We start from the raw sequence: 17997 nt of genomic DNA, 5'->3' as shown, positions 1-17997 counted from the left end.
CCTGCAAAATGCTGAACATCTTCCTGGAGCTGATGAGCACCCTCAACTCCCATTGAGGGGAACATGATAGGAAGCATTCAATACCTGAACACACCAGTCCCAAAGACATTTTTGTAAGAAATAAAATAGCAAAGGGTTAGCAAGGAGGAACAAATTTAATATCCCCCCCACCAAAAAAATATCCACTACAAGCTCATAAAACATAATACTGTCCTGCTATGTTACTATAAACACTAAAAAGCATAATGCAGGCACATGGTAATAATGAAATCACTTACCAGATTTGCAATGATGTAATGGTATCCTTTCACATGTTTACCAATCGTAATGACCTGTAAAAGAACATAAAACTCATTTTCATTGAAAATGAACAGTTACTACATGGGTTTACCCTAAAAAACTAACCAATACCCCAAGATTAGTTCTATTCACTAATCTTTATTTATTTATATTGTGCTTGTTCAAAATATGTGCTTTTATTTTACCCAGAACACCATGGGCCAGATCCTCAGCTGGGGCAAATCAGCACATATCCCTTGAAGTCAACAGAGTTATGCTGATCTACACCAGCTGAAGATTTGTCCCCAAGACACTGAAAGATGTGTATTGAATTCCAAGGATTAGATTGTACCTTTAGGCATACTCCAACTATAGTCCCAGCAGGCACTGTGCCTCAGAAACACATTCTGTAGCACAATTCCCTCCCTGCTTCCCCCTTACTCTGGAAGAGCAGTAATTTACTGCTGGCAGTACCTGCAGCAAATTATGACACCCTCTGTGCTGGCTCAGCTGTCCTGGACACTAAATGGTGGAGGCAAGGGGAAATGGAGCCAAGGCTTTGCCCATCCCTGCCATGCTGCCCACTCCCTACTTATCGGCTCTCGGGAAATGGGAAGGGAGGCACAAGTGGTCATGCCTGCCTCCAAGATCTAGGTAGTCGATCGACACTGGCACCCATCAAAGCTGCACCTTTTTTCTATAAAGTCAGGCTTTTGTTTGACAGAAACTTTAGCTTCATTCAATTCATGTAAGATTTATTTCTTTTACATCTTAGCAGGTATATTATTATAAAAGATTTAGGGCTCATTATCACTGTTTTTATATTTGCTCACAGAGTGTTCTTAGGAGGTGAAAATTAATGTACCAGTCAGCTTGTAATTAGTTTTTCCTGTTATGGGGGTTTCTGTGAAGTAGTGGATAACAAACTAAAATTTGGAAAATGATCACACTCAAAATTGTACATGAAAGTTATTATGGACCCCAAAATACTACTTCGGCAAAAAAAAATTGCCCCTCCCCAAAGCAGTCATGTCTACTCCAAAATGGCAACAAAATATCAAAAATATAGAACACGGAATGGATTTAGATGGATAATAGTTTTGTTTGCTTGATTTTGAGACAATTTTAAAGATATTAATTATTTTTCAGTGAAGCTAGGGATGAATGAATACATGATGAAATTTGGTCACAAAATTTGCAATTATTGATATATCTGTGGCATTTATAGCTTTTTATATGATCTCTTCTGTACTGTAGCTGTCATACCGTATGTACTACTTAACAACTTGATTCTTCAAACACTTCCTGAGCGTAGGGCTTGTTAAGTGAGCAGTCTCATCATCACTCCGCACTACTGACTTCAATAGGACTATTCATGGGCTTCAAATTATGTATATGCTTAGGTATTTTCCTGAATCAAGATCTATACTTGGTACTTAAATTGGTATGACAGAAATAAGCACTACAGTTGGCAGGAAGTGTTTGTAGAATTAGGGTCTGAAAGTGACACTGTCAACTTAAAAATCAAAACACTGTCTGAATATTTTTCTATCTACTTTGTAAACACCTCTGAAAAAGATTAGAAAATAAAAATCTCTTTTTTCTGGTTTGTTTGCCCTGTGCATTTGACAGTACCTTGTGTATAGTCAGTTTCACTGATTCCCCTATACAATCGTTTGTCAATCAGTTTGCCCTGTTGTGTGGGTCTTTCACATAGTAACAGGAGAGAAAAAAAACATTTTTAAAATGCAACTGCAAACCTGCCAAAATTAGCAGAGACAGTCATAGATTTTTGGTGGGAGCACAGACCAGTCTGAAGTTGTATGGGGAGAAGCAGCCCAAATTATATTAAGGCTGCCTTAAACTCCCTCACCGCTGATTGTCTGCAGCTAGTTCAGCCATCTCCACAGCTCTGTAGTCAGTGCGACCTCTGGTAACAAAGGGTACAGATTAATAGTGTGAGACGTAGCCTAGTCTAGTGGATCAAGCATGGGACTGACAGCAAGAACTGTCAACTCCTGCTCTTGCACTAGTCAAATCACTTAATATTTTATCATTCTTTCTGTCTTTCTAAAATTGGGATAAGAATACTTAACTAGTAATTTATATATATATATATATATATGCTAAAATTCACCAGAATGTACACTAAACCCTTCAGTGACTGGGAGTCTAATAAATTCCAGACTCCCTGCCAGTTTAGAGAATTGCCCCTTGAAAATCATTTGAAAATGCTGGCAATTCTCCATAAGCTGCTAGGCTCCACATCGCCTGCATCAGGAGTCTGTTAAACCTATCCGAATGTCTGCCCTGAGCATAGTGCTGGGATTATGGTGGACAGGAGTTGGTAACTTTTCTAATATTCATTCAAAAATCCTGAGTCAGGCCCCAACAAATCATGAGATTGACTTAAAAATCATGAGTTTTAAAAATGACTTTTATTTGCTCTGAGGTTTTGAGTTTTAAGGGGTAACATTTTCAAGATTTTCTCCTCAAACATGAGGGGTAATAATTTATTTTTTTTAAAGCAGAAATTCTCACAATCAGTTGATAGTAAGGACTGTGGCTTTAAGAAAAAAAACAACACACCAAATATCATGAGATTCACAACAAAATCACATGAACGGCTAATGTTGCTTTTCCAGGGATTGGAAGCCCACTCAAAATGCTAACCACCTTTGAGTTTAGGGAGGACATTCCAGATGCATTGGGATTAGGCATTACATGGACACTTGGGACAGTCTCTTTTCTGGGAGGTGACAGTGGCATCAAAGACTCCACCCAGTCCAATAATTGTACTGAGAGGAAGGCACTCTGGATCTGCACTATTGAGTACACCTCCCAGTCCTGAGGTCCTAATGCAAGTGCTGATCTAAAATAATTTACAATCAATCTAGAGTATTAAGGGAGTCATGTAGTTCAAAGACATTTGCATTTCCCAGCCTAGCAGGTGATGCAAGGGACCAATAGAGCCACCTGCTTTTACACTGCCCTAAAAAAATAAAGACTGGAAGAAGGAGGGACTCTAGTTGATTCTCTCATTTAGTTTCTGACTAATTTAAAGAGGCAGGAATGGGCATCCTGTAATTTACATTAAGACAAGAATTAGTTGGCCAAGTTCCACACATTGGCTTCAGTGGAGTACATGGCTATAAGTAAATGCAATATCTAACATTAAGTATTTTAAATGTAAAGGCCAGAAGGGACAATTTGAGCATTTAATCTGACCTCTTGCATGTCACAGGCCACAGAATTTCAACCAGAAACTCTTGAGTTGAGCCCACTGATGACATATGATGTATGAACTTAATTAAATTCATTACTAGTTACATGTATTAGATTATTTAAAGCCTATTTGGTTATTAAATATTTTTATTACTGAGGTGTAACAACTACGCATATATGCATGTAGTTGCTCCTCCAAGAGACATTGCAGTTAGATTGAGTAGATTAGTTACTCCATATTAAATGATTATCAATTATTGGTTTGGGACTTTATAATTGGTAATTGCAAATCTATTTATTAATGAGTAGCCACTGTATCGGATAAAGAAAAAATAATAAAACACCCACATAAAGCAACAGACTTCCTTCCTTATCCGAAGTTTCTTTTTGCTACATCAGCATCATAGAAACACATTTATTATTACTCCTCTGGCACAATGGAACTCTCAACAATAAGAGTAAAGCTTGTGTGTGTGTATGTCTGTGTGTTTGTGTATGCGTGTGGTCCGAGACTGTGGAACAAACTTTCCCATAAACTAAGGAACATCACCAATCTCACCACTCTCCGCTCTGAAGGCAAGACCTTGCCTTCTCTAACATAAACACATGGCAATAGGTATATATATATTAAAAAAACAAAAAAAAAAAAACAAAAAAAAAAACTACCACAACAAAACACTCCACTTCTCATGGATGAGAATGAGATGAGAGAACAAAGATGTGACAGATATGTAGTCATATTGCTTAATACACTACTGAAAGTAGTGATACAACAGATACAACAGTGATGAGCATGGTATAAAAACGTATATAGGATAGAAAAGATTCAAAGGATAAAGTAACTGATCATCATAATAGAATCATACACAAATAAAAACTGCTGATAAAGCAGCACTACAGGAGCACTTATTATGTATGCTTATACAACCCAGAAGTCTTCCCATTTCTGCTGTCATTGAAACATTGAGCAATGTTGAAACATCAGCAAACCTGATCGACAATGTCGTTCACTTTATCCCGCTCGCAGTCCAGAATCACTCGTCTTTCCTTTTTCACCTCCAGATCTTGAAATAGTGAACGGTAAGTTTCATCTTTTCGATCATTGTTAATATTTCCTACATTGATAGCAGTCACTTGCCATTTCTTTTCAGCAGCAGAATCCAGGACTGCTTGCAGTGTTGATAAGCCTGGTAAGGGGTGTGTGGGGAAGACAACAGATCAAGCTGCAAGAATAACATAGGCCCATAACGTGTAAATTGTAGCTAATTTATTTTAAAGACTACTCAGTAACTTGTGTGGCTGCCAAACAGGAAAGATAGCTGTGACAAGGTGATGCACCTGGCTCTGATCCTGCATGCCTTGTGCACACACCACTTCCATGTAGGTCATTGCAAGGAATACAGGATTGGACCCTATAAACAACTACATTTTGTTTATGCTTCAGCTTGTTTCAGGAAGAAATTGTATCAACCTACAATAAAAACTTGCAACGCATTTGGGAGATACTCTACTTTTCAAAAGAGGCCTTTTCGGAGAAAAATTATCCAATTACAGCAGCGGAATCTCTTGTTTATTACTAAATGCTATTGAACTGTTTACCTCCCCATGCTTTAGTGGCAATGCATTTAAAGCCTGATCCTGATCCCAGTGCCACTGAGGTCACGGCAAAACTCCCAATTACTTCAGTGGTTCTTCGTGAGCCCTTATTTCTGTTGACTAAAGTAATAGCCCCAGTTACAGAAGATCTGATGAAATGCTTTTCTTTCTAACCTAAACAGACTCAGTACTAACACCCCACAAGCAATTTTTACAGATGTCTAATGTTATTTTATTTTATTTTGGAAGGACACGGAATCTTGACAGAGAGATGGATTCTCAGTACAATTTCAACAGCTAACAATATACTGTAAGTTCAGTAGAAATTTTACTGGTCTACATTTCCCTTACATGAAGTAAAGGAGAACAGAATAAAGAAAGATGTGATTCAGTGCCAGTAATGAAAGTCTACCCTGAAATAAACACTATTTTTCCAGCTGCCAGCAGTGAGTGAGAATTATCAGCTATAAATTTTACCCAGAGAATCCCAAAAGGAGCGTTTCTAGGACGGCATATAGTATTTATCCCAAGTCAGTAGATTTTTCACAACCACATCGATGTCTATATACAGTTTATCTATCGTAAAACCTGAGTAGTCATTTCTGACTTGTGTAAATAAACTGAGCCATGCATTTTCTTTGAGACAAATTTCTGCCACAATATATAAAGAAAGTTTTACACATTACTCTCATTAACAATAACAGCAGTAACACACACAGTTGGACAAGGAACACAACGAGAATTACATTTGAATTGTAATTTGCAAATGGCTCATTAAACTAAGACCAATAGGATTTTAACAATTAATTTTGACACTTTGAAAATGTTAATGATCTACAAGATTGGTCACCATTATTTCAGGCTTAAACCTTTATTTTCAATGTTTCCTGAAAACAAACTGTGGATCTTTACATTGCGTGGGGGAAATTTTTATTTTTTGATGGATGTTGTTTTTTTAAAAAAGATATAGATATTTTATCTAAAAATTAAATCAACAGACTCTAAAACAGATCGGCAGGCCAACAAATCGTTGTCCTACCTCACATTTTGCAGCTTGCAGTCCTCCTACACGTCTTTAAACTATACACTTTCTATGAGTTGGCAAGGATTTTAGTTGGGCATGGGTTGAATATTTATTGTTATTTACAATATACTCCCATGAATCTTTGCTCACAAAGGTTTCTATGCTTTAAACTTAGCTGTAGACTCGTTAAATCTCCCTAAATAAACAGAATCTTTCTTGGGAGACTCCCCCTTTTTAGTGCCTTCTCCATGGATCCCAAGTGGCAGCTTGTACCTCTTGTTTTTTTATGGGCAGGCTCAATAAAGGGCCTCATGCAACAGATTGCATCCTTAAAGAAGCACAGAGGAAAGGGGGTAGGGGGTCGAAGAGACCAGCCACAACAAGGTCCCTAAACATTTAGCAGGGACAGCAGACCCCGGTGGTGGGAATGGGTCACTGCACCTCAGCAAATTAAAGCAGCAATTCCGGGAGTGCAACATGGTTTTCCAAGTGGGAGTTGGTCAACAGGGAAAGGAAAGTGGCTCATTTACCCCAGAGCAGGACTCATGGTCCAAAAGGACCACATAATGTTATGGGAAAGGCAACCACAACTGAAACAGAGGGAATTTTAAGACAGTGGGGGAGGGCAGAATTTTCCTGGCTGGCATTTGGCCAGGACACTTGGGTTTACACCCCAATCCTTTCACTGAGGAGGTCAGAAATCCCACGAGATATTTAACTTCCCTCCCATACACACACTGTGTAGCATAATTTTATGTATCACTGGATAAATTATACATATATATTTTTTTAAAGTTTGATCCAACTTTTGTGCATTTTACACTGCCTTTGATTCACACATGAAAGATGGCTAGGTGCAACAAGGAACACAAAGCTGAACTCCCTCATCATCAATAGCTGCCTCCAAGGGGCTTTCAGATTGTTATAAACGGATGTAAAGAGCGGCACAGATGAAGCCATTTGCAGTACACAACAAGACATTTTACTTGTCCTGCAAAATCGAGGAACTACATCTACTTGGACCTTATCTATTAACTATTTACATAGAGATTTAGGCTTCTCTCATAACACAAGTCACTCCTATGGCCTCCTCTACTTTTAAGGAAAAATCATATAGAGTATTTATGGTTGACCTCGAGAGAAAGAGAGAGGGGAGAAAAAGGGTTGTGATTTCTGAAATCAAATGGACAAATGAATCAGGTTGTTATTGTATATTCATCAAAATTCAAATTAGGGTATTGATTCATTTACATTAAATCTCCAGATTTCTGGATCTTCAGCCTTAAGAGGTGTTTGATAACCCACTTTCATGATAATTATACATGTAGAACACTATCACCTTTGATGGGACTAGGACAATGTTTTTTCTATGAAATCCTTCTGAGTAAAGGTAGCAAATCACATTTTTCCTCAATGAGTTTAGTTTTTGGAGCAAGGAGATGGTTTCATATGGATATATATCTGACATATTGTCCCTATTACTGTTTATGTTGACATTGTGTAGCTGTTATGGTGGCCCAAGTGCATAGGGAGACTGCATAAGGCCTAGTTCTAGCATATTAAATCTTCAAGTACTAATTCAGAACTTGAGGATCAGGAGTGTTTTTCCCCAAATGCTCATGAGCACAGACAGTTAAGTTCAGTGATCTTTTGAATGGGAGGACTAAAGGGGGGCAACCGCATAAAATGTCAGATTGGCATTTTCTTTTTTGAATTAGTAATTTGGCTGCAGATGGAATCCTCTAACACTGTCTCCGTTCTCCCTACAACCAAGGCAAACTCCCATACCACTCAGTATTACAAACTATGCAACAAAAAAAAAAAAGAGGTAGAAAACACTAAAAAACAAGATCTGATTAATCCATATGAGAGCAAGTACTGTGCTAAATAATGGTCTGATCCTGAAAGGTGAATGGAATGGGATGTGAGAGAGCTCAGCACTTCACAAGATCAGTCCCTAACAAAGGTACTGGAGCTGTAATAATAAACTCAATGTTGTAGAATAAGTAATTAAACTGAAATTGCTATAAATTCACCTGATTCTACTTTATTAATGTTTTATCCCATGGGAATAAGTCTCTCTCTTTCCACAGTAGAAGAAAAAAATAACATGCTGAATCATATATACTTTTTATAGACACCTCCTTGGCACTGGTCACTGAGGTGATGGTGTTTTGAGCTGAAAAATGGCTTCTCCTAATTTAGGGTCCAATTTTGCCACCTTTACAGACATTGAGAAGTACTTGACTATGCAGGTAGCGCCACTGAAATCAATGAAAGAACTCCAGGAGTAATACACTACTCAGTATGAGTAAGTGTTGCAGATTCATGCCCCTAGAGATTTACAAATGGCACCCATCACCTTTCCTACTTGGGTGCCTGGTCATTCAGGTGAAAACACAAACAAAAAATGGCAAAACCAAAATGTAGCAATATATACTATTTCACTTAGTTATTTACTCCCTTCAGTACAGCTGACAGTAAGATGTACTGTAGAAATGGGTGCTTTGAAGAATTTTCCTAAATAGAAATCACATGCAGTGTATTAGCACACACTGCAATGCTAGCTGATTGATGGAGCATTGAATAAGCTATTTGCCCTTTCTGCAAAGACAAAGAATGTTTTTAATTCAAATGTGAACTTGAAGAGAATCTGAGAGCAGTCCAAATTCAGGGATCATACTGCATGACATGAAGTCATTTTTAGAGGTCGTATGAGAGCTTTAGTTTACCTAACTGCAGGGCTTAAAAAACACCACCACATAAACGTGCCTTGAAGAAGCCCCTTTTGATTTTTTTGAACAACACAATGCAGACCAGACCAGTGGAAGGTGGTGACATTTGAAGGTGAGTACGCAAAACCCACTTCACTGCTTGTTAAAAAAAAAAATGGTATACCAGGGTAAATTTGAACCATCTTTTAAATCTAACTACATCTTGACCATTTTCTGCACATTTATTTATGACAAGGCAACCCTAAGGAAAGTTTTTGGTCCATGAACATACTGAAGAATCACCACACAATCGCTTTCAAAGACAGAGGACAAAATGAAAACAGAAAGAAGATGAAGAAAGATTATTAAGAAAAAATAAGGAGCACTTGGAGACAAATAAAAAAGTGGAATTCCAACAAAGATAGTCAAAATCCTTCCGCTTTTCAACTTGGTATAAAACCCCCAAATACAACTAACACACCTGCCACCTTTGCAAATTGTTTGTTTTGATTGTATAAAATAATATGAGTACTGTAATAAAAATAATCTTGAAAGGACATAGGAATTGTGCAGGACATGCATGGAGAGAGTGGGTCATCTGAGCCTATGGGTAGTGGACTTTGATTTGGTACTGTAAGCCAAGTTCAACAAATGGGGGGCGGGGAGAGGGTTGTGTCTAGGGATCTAGAGCTTTTTCCTTAGGTCCTGTTTTACTCTGGGTTCTCCACTTACAGATTCTGCACCCTCTCTGGAAGCGACTCTGTGCGACTGAACCATCCCTTGATGCCCTTGACTACCACCAAGTCTAATTGAGTGGTGTTCTAGATGGGTGGGATGTGATGAGATGAAGTTCTGGATCTTCATAAATTGGACAATTATTGTTTGGAACTATGAGACTGCAGTAGTGAACTATTTCATTCTCAGTTAAATGCATTTATTCTTTGACCATATAGAGCAGTCAGATAAGCTTCTTTTCCTGAGAGCCGAGTTTATATTGTTAAAGTGGCATAAGAGGGAAAACATTTCTCCTTGCTCTGCTTGTCTTTGTAATACTGCTTTAGCATTTCAGTTAGGTACATCTAGCAAAAACTATACTGATAAGTTGTACTGTATCTTACCTCTGTCACTGTCATATAGATATGCAAACTTGTTCCACTGATAGTATTCAATCAAGCTAAGAAGAGCTCCCTTGAGGTCAGGTCTCATCTGAATGACAAATGGGTGTGTTCCATCAGTCGGAAAACTGGGAGTTATGAAGGAGACATGAAGAGTTCCACAAAATGATGTTATGGTATTTACTGACTTCTTGTCATAGAATCCAAAAATTGCAAAGACGCCTCTTGAAAACTGGGAGCAGACTAGAAGAGATAGAAACAAAGACAGATCAAATTGTATGAAACAGCATGGATTTGTAAAAGTTTGTTTGAAACCTATCACATATTTATGTTCTACAAATGTATACTCACACACTTTAATTAATGGAGGAAGACAATATTTCTAGATATAACAATATATCTCATATTATTAATCACTAACAAAACTTAATATACCAAAAGCTACCTTAATACAATATACAATGTAATAATGTATTATGTGGCTTACACTCAAAAGAATTATTTCAGAAAGAAAACTTAACAGCTGGCTTATAAATTCCATGCACAAAAGAGCTGGAATTTGTTTCTTTAAAAATTGATAATTTCATGTCTGACTATAGCACAATTATGGAAATTGCTACTTTTTATCCTATTAAATACAATCTGGTTTTGGTGACAAGGCTTTTTTAGTCTTTTCTTTCTTGCAAAACACCTTAAACAAATACATTTTCCATTTGTACTGCTTGAGGAAATTGCAAATTCAAAACTACACACCAAACACACAAAACAGCAAACACAGAAAACAGGAGGATAGAGGTAGTGGCACTGTATATTGTTGTGTTCCACTGCATTGTTTAATTAAATGTTTAATATCAGCTTTTTAGGACTCAGCAAAAGCAGGTCTTCTGGATAACACTTGAGGACACATAGAAGAAAGAATAATCTGCTGGGTGTAAATAATATGCTGATCATTCTTATTTTTTAAATCACCTCTACAGACAATTCAAGCCAATGACAATGCTGATCACTGCAGCCTGGGTAAACATGTATGCTTTCTGCATCATTCTGTTAATCGACACGGCAAATGTCACATGTGTAGAAGAATATATGGTTCTGTTTACTAAAACTGGGGAGAGGAGGAGAATAATTGAAATATTCACTCTGCTTCTGCTGTGTTATCCCTGAAACATCTGTGTTATCTGACTCACATTTCTCCTCTCTGCTTTCATGGTCTGTATGTAGTCACCTGAAATAGTAGGCAGATTCATCAAGAGAATATGCCCATTAATCTTGACTGCAGTCCTTCAACACCATGTGCTGCAATCTGCTCTCAACTGCACTGATATAAATCTGGAGTGTAACAGAGGATGATTTTGCCCAAGTGTTAATTATGATGATAATTGACCACAGAGACTATATGTTAGGGCAGTGATACTCAAACCCAGACCTCAGTGGTTCAGAAGTCAAATTAGCGGTCAACATTACCCAAAAATAAGAGTGGTGTGAAGGTGTGAATTCATTGTTTCATTTACTATAGTACTATATATTCATATTTCAACAATATGACAGGGGAAATATTTAAATATATATATATATTATTCTCACAGCCGAATGACTGACCAAGTACTATTATTTATCAACTACAATTGGTTAATAACATAGTAAAAGCATCCTGATTGGTTAATAATTAAATCACACAGTATTTTAATATCATATGCTGCAAAGAGCCAAAGGAGCCACTTGCATGTGGCAAACCTCAGTCTGAATATCACTGTTTTACGGCATATGTAGAGGGGTAGAATTAAGGTTGAGTTAATTTTGGAATTAAATGACTTCTCATTGATTTTTTTATCAGACTTTGATTAGTATTAATGAATTTTTTTCTATTTTTAATTTTCCCAGTGTCACAAGCTAGCTGGCTCTTTAAGGCAAACCAGGCTCGCCCTTGCCCGAGACCAAGCAGCTAACCTCCATCTAATGGTAATATGACAACTTAATGATAATTAGTGATCCAATCTGTGAAAGGGTTAGGAAAAGTTTATACAAACAGAGAAGAGAACTCAGTTAGGGATTGTGTTGTATGGGTTAGGAGCAGGAACACTGAGGTGGCTGAAAAGACTTGGGAAATATATGGGGTTTCAAGTTCTCCATAGCTAAAGCCAAAAGACTGATCTTTACAAAAAGGATAGCTACAAAGGAATGGAAACTGTATCTGTATGGAGAACAAATAGATATAGTTAAAAGGTTTAAATTCCTAGGTCTAATATATACGATACTAAATTATTTTGGAAAGAGCATATAGACTATGTTAAAGATAAATGCAAAGGAAGGATCAACCTATTTAAAAGTATTACTGGAACTAACTGGGAGGCAGGTAAGAAAAAACATTACTGATGGTATAGAGAGCCTTAATCAGACCAGTTATCAACCATGGCTGCCAAGATTTTTGGGTCAGCAACAAAATCAGAACTTTAAAAATTAGATTTAATACAAGCACAGGAACTATGAGTTGCATATGGTGCATTTATTACAACACCCACATATGCTACACAGAGTTGCTAGTGAAATGCCAGTTAGGTCCAATAATTTCATTTGTGGTGTAACTTTCTGGGCCAAAGTTAATGGGAATTGCAAAGATGGAAGTACCAGATAAATATATGAAGTTGTTGGGAATTCAATAGGCAACCTATAACACACAATGTTTGAGCTCCAGCTGCCATTTGAGTGAAAATGTGAAGTTGAAAGACAAGGAAAAGCTGAATGAAGTCAGAACTGTTAGTCATGGGAAAAATAGTTATGGATGGAAATTCACATCTAAATGTGGATTTAGATTTATTTTATAAACTTGTGAGTAAAAAGGAGACAATAGGTATAAAAAATGAAGTATACCAGTATATAGATCAAAAGTGGTGTTGTTTTTGTCAACTATATATAAGTGGGTCCAAGAAAGGGAAAAACCCCATGAAGAGTAGGGACAGCATATTGTGTATGAAAATTAGGAATTAGTACATCTAAAAGAACATCCAATTTTGTAGCTATCATGACAGCTAAACTAATAGTAACAATGCTGGTGTTAAACTTAAACAGCAGTGGTGGTCATTTTTTTGGACTCAATATCAGGCCTTACGGCAATAAAAAAGGGGAGTCTCTTTAAGCAGAAGTGATTTACTCAACTAAATTATATTTCTAATAACAATACAGATGGGAATACATGTAGCATTAGCCTGCATCCCAGCACATATTGGGACAGCAGGAAACAAAATGGTGGACAAAGCAGCTAAAGGACTGTAGGAATGAAAGGACTGATAATACCCTGCAGTAAATTGGAATTCAAAACCCTAGTACAGAAAAAATTAAAAGAGAAATGGCAAAAAAAATTGGATCAATGAAAAAAAAGAGGAAGAAAATTTTTTCTGAATTTTGCTCTGGAGTTGAAGATAACTGCATACTTCAGGGCCTGGTTAGGGAAAATGAATTGATTTTGTTTATAGTACTAATGGGCCATTGTGGTTTAAACAAAAATATTTTGAATAAACACGAAGATGGACTATGTGCATGCTGTAAGATATAAGAGAAAATTGAACATCTTTTATGGCTATGTGAGGGGTTGAGAAAGAAAGGGAAACGTTTTTTGAGGAATTTAAATGGCTCAGGGTAACAAAAGTTACATTATGTTATTTAGTTAACATATGAGGGAAATGGGGTAGCGTTAGAAAGCGGTTGCTACATGACCTGAAAGACACACAGCAGAACAAGAGAATATAAACTGCCCAGTATGTAGGAATTATAGTTGGTGGTGGCTCTAGACTATCCAGTCAAGTCTGCTTCACCATGGGAAGGAAAAAAAGCCCAAGAAAAAGGGATGGAGAGGCTGCAGAGAAGTAGGGTTGCCAGATGCCTGGTCAAAAAGGGTACTGGTGGTGCTGACCGAGAAGCTAAAAGTCTGGTCAGCGCAGCAGAGCTAAGGCATGCTCCCTGCCTGCTGTAGCTCCGCATGGCTCCCAGAAGCAGCGGCATGACCCCCTCTGGCTCTTAGGTATAGGGGCAGCCAGTGGGCTCTGCATGCTGCCCCCGCCCCAAGTGCCAGCTCCGCAGTTCCCATTGGCCAGGAACCTCAGCCAATGGGAGCTGCGGGGTGGCGCCCGCAGATGGGGCAGTGCACAAAGCCGCCTGGCCGCAACTCTGCCTAGGAGTCGGAGGGGGGACATGCTGCTGTTTCCGGGGGCTACTTGAGGTAAGCGCTGCCCGGACCCTGACCCCCTCCCATGTCCCAACCCCCTGCCCTAGCCCTGATCCCCCTCTTGCCCTCCGAACCCCTGGGTCCCTGCCCAGAGCCCCCTCCTGCACCCCAAACTCCTCATCCCCAGCCCCACCCCAGAGACTGCACCTGCAGCTGGAGCCCTCACAGCCCTGCACCCTAACCCCCTGCCAAAGCCCTCTCCTGGACCCCAAATCCCTCATACTCAACCTTACACCAGAACCCACACCCCCAGCCAGAGCCCTTCCCCAAGTGTACAGATCTCAGAGGTAAAAGAAGAAAGTAATTAAAGAAAAAAATATAAAGACTTCTAAATATCCCTCACTACAGTAAGATGTTGCAGATCTACGAGGGCTAGAACTAAATATATTCTATTCAGGAATTCCCTTTTAATATGATAGCATTAGAAATTTACCATTTCTATTTCTGATGGGTTATAAACTATGGACTTTAAGCCTGTTATGGGTATACAACTTAATATTGGCAAGTGTTGGGAACATTCCACATTTGTGGGAAGGAAGGATCTCTCTCTCTCTCTAGCAGGTCATGTTGCTTCAGGCTCTTTTTTTTTTTTTAATAGTTCTTTGAAAAAAATCTCAATGGAATATTAGAAGTAGACTCAGCAAGGATGGATTAGTGGGTAGAACACAGATGAGGTAGTCAAAAGTGACATTTACAAATTGCCTTTATCCAATGGATTTGCAATTTATCACATGCGCATCAACACCACCTGTGGATGGTATCTGTATGTGCCTAAAATCCCCACAACTGCAGTTCATTTCTCAGTAGGTATCTCAGCAGGTTTCTAAGAAAGGCTGTATACTTTCTGAAATTGTCTTCTTATGTTTTAAGCTACTGAAACTCCCAGTTCTAGTTACTACTTTTCTACTCTTGGCTGATAAGAATCAACTGTCAAAAACAACTAACTGCTTCCAACACTCCTAAGAAAAAAGAATCCCTTAAACAAAGAACCCCTTAAACTCTGCCAAGTGAAGTGACTGCAATCCTGCAATCCTTGCATGGGCCACACAAAGGAGTGGGAAGCTTCTTTAAAGGTTAAAACGTGCCCCACTCCCTAACTCCACTACTGTGTATCTAAGCAGGGGGCAGTCAGAATCCAGCCTGAAAGAAATAAAGCTAGAAAAAAAAAAGTATTCTGATATCCTCAATGTAGTCTAATATTATCAGTCACACATTGTGTAATGATGTTCGCTGTGCCGTTAGAACGGATTACAAAAGTTATTTAAATGAGTGCTATTTAAAGGCAATAAAAATATTCACTTTGAGGCTCATTTACTTCTAGAAGGTTGCACAGATGGGAAAACAGAATTTGCTCCTGATAATCTATATAAACTGTCAAGCAGTAGAAAACAGCATACAATTTCAAATGTTAAACTATGTGGTCCAGTCAGAATACAGGTGTCAATTTTAAACGTGGACTACATTTTTCCCCATCCACAACAATTAATCTTACAATTGTATACTGAAATAGACGCAGCCTGTGGTGCTCTCCTGTGCAAAACTCCCACTAAAGATCAATGGGAGGTCATCCATTGAATGTCAGCAAGAGACATATTTACAATACGCTCCTAGACTTGTCAAAAGGCAAATGGTCTCAATGATTCTGGGGGATTTGGCCTCTTGGGAGCAGGAGAAAGGAAATGAGGAAAGATGCTCATATGTATATATGAGATGAACCAGTGAATAATGTAAAAGCTCTAATTCTTTTTGGCAGAATTCCCACTCCGCAAATGTCTACAGTGATACTGCTATTGCTGGAGGACATTAGTTTTACCATGGTGAATCACAAGTTGTTCACTGTTATTAAGTTAAATAAATCATGATGATTAGGACTCACAAACCACTGTAACATGAATTGTATATTTTATTAAAGACATTATAAGCAACTGCCAGAGTTCATTTCTTTCAAGCTGTCTTATTTTCAAGTGTTTTTCTTGTGTATATACTGTCCCTTTTTGTTAGGCCTGGAAAATGGCCTACCTGACAACATAAAGGTTAGTGGAAAACAAATCCACTATATAACATTTGTGGAGAGTAGTTGTCCACACTGACACATCACTGCTGATCACCAAAAATAAAGTAAAACAATGCAAGATACTGGAGAAAAAAGAGACCCCAGTAGGTTTTGCTCTCATTCAGCAAAGCATTTAAGTTCGTGATTAAGTCCCATGGAAGTTGATGGAACTTAAGTACATGCCTAAACTTAAATGTGCTAAAACGCTTTGCTCGATTGGGATCTCCATTGGTTACTCCATTATAATCTCTTGCCTTGACAACTCTAACCATCTCTTCTTGGGCTCCCTGCTGTTATCATATTGTTCCCCTACAATCTGTCCCAAAATACAACAGCCAAAATTATCTTCTTTGACTTTTGGGCAGACCAAGTCAACCCTCTTTTTAAAAATAATTCCAAAGGCTTCCACTCACTTACTGTTCTGAGTTCAAACTTCTTGTTTTCATCTTCAAAGCCCTGCAAAACTCTTAATTTATCAAAACTCAGCCTATATTTTAATATTATCTCTTCCCCTCCTCATCACCTTTTCAATGGCAATCAGACTATAAGCTCTCTGGGCAATAACTGTCGTGATACTTGTTTTCTTGCACGTTGTTGGTGCTAAATAATAATAAAAAACAGCTACAGAAATTATTTGACTCCTATCATTAGTGGCCTGCTTTAAAAAAAGACATGTTAAATATTCAGTCTACATCAGAGGTGGGCAAACTACGGCCCGCGGGACCCTCCTGCCCGGCCCCTGAGCTCCTGGGCCAGGAGGCTAGCCCCCGACCCCTCCCCCTCCGTTCCCCTTCCCCCGCAGCCTCACCTCGCCACCGGCGCAATGCTCTGGGCAGCGGGGCTGTGAGCTCCTGGGGCAGCGCAGCTGCAGAGCCCGGCCTGACCCGGTGCTGTGTGGTGGTGGCGGCAGCGTGGCCCGGCTTGAGTGGCGTGGCTATAGTGCCACCAGCCACCGGTGCTCCAGGCAGCGCGGTAAGGGGGCAGGGAGCGGGGGAGTTGGATAAAAGGCAGGGGAGTTTGGGGTGGTGGTCAGAGGGTGGGGGTGTGGATAGAGGTCGGGGTGGGAACAGAGGGTTGAATGGGGGCAGGGGTCCCAGGCGGCAGTCAGGAAGGAGGGTGGGTTGGATGGGGTGGCAGGGGGCAGTCAGGGGACAGGGAGAAGGGGTGGTTGGATGGGGCAGGGGTCCCGGGGGGCAGTCAGGAATGAGAGGAGGGATTGGATGGGGCAGCAGGGGGCAGTTAGGGGCAGGGGTCTGTGAGCAGACAGGGAGCAGGGGGGTGTGGATGGGGCAGAGGTCCTGGGGGGGCCGTCAGGGCACGGGGGGGTTGGATGGGGAGGGAGTCACGGGGGCAGATGGATAGGAGGTGGGGGCCGGGCCACGACCCCCTTCCCTAACCAGCCCTCCATACAATTTCCGAAACCCGATGCAGCCCTCAGGCCAAAAAGTTTGCCCGCCCCTGATCAAAATGAATGTAATATGTAGATCCTTGAATTGAATCCAGTCCTTGAAATATCTAACTTTAAAAGAGTCACTGCAGATTTAAGAACTTAAATATAAAAATGCATAATATGAAAGTATCAAAAATATGTACATTTGTTGCATTATAAAATGGTCCCAACTGAAGGGTAGTTACATATCTTCAGTCCTTATCAAGTTGAACATCTACAGAGGCATAAAGTGAGTCAGAAATGGTTTCCTCAAAGTATGTATGTAGAACAGGTTTCTAGTAATGTCTTTCTAAACCAACATAATCTCCTACATAGAAGAAAG

The 17997-nt window shown here is 39.3% G+C and overlaps 1 protein-coding gene across 5 annotated transcripts in view; it reads right to left on the bottom strand.

Annotated features, from left to right (window-relative positions):
• The window catches only part of GRIA2 (glutamate ionotropic receptor AMPA type subunit 2), a 111905-nt gene that overhangs the window by 57020 nt on the left and 36888 nt on the right, over window positions 1–17997 (bottom strand). For all 5 annotated transcript variants that reach the window (XR_006290683.1, XM_043545895.1, XM_043545892.1 and 2 more), the window contains exons 3-5: window positions 9957–10196; window positions 4495–4691; window positions 279–332 (exon numbers count right to left, since the gene is read on the bottom strand). Coding sequence is in view for 4 of the 5 variants with exons in the window: in XM_043545895.1 (XP_043401830.1) it covers window positions 279–332; window positions 4495–4691; window positions 9957–10196 (491 nt within the window). In the remaining variant the exon portion in view is untranslated. The remainder of the gene's footprint in view (window positions 1–278; window positions 333–4494; window positions 4692–9956; window positions 10197–17997) is intronic.

The sequence above is a fragment of the Chelonia mydas genome, chromosome 4, assembly GCF_015237465.2.
Source record: "Chelonia mydas isolate rCheMyd1 chromosome 4, rCheMyd1.pri.v2, whole genome shotgun sequence".
Lineage (NCBI taxonomy): Eukaryota > Metazoa > Chordata > Testudines > Cheloniidae > Chelonia > Chelonia mydas.
Note: the sequence above shows the minus strand (reverse complement) of the source record. Positions and strands in the feature narration are given on the sequence as shown.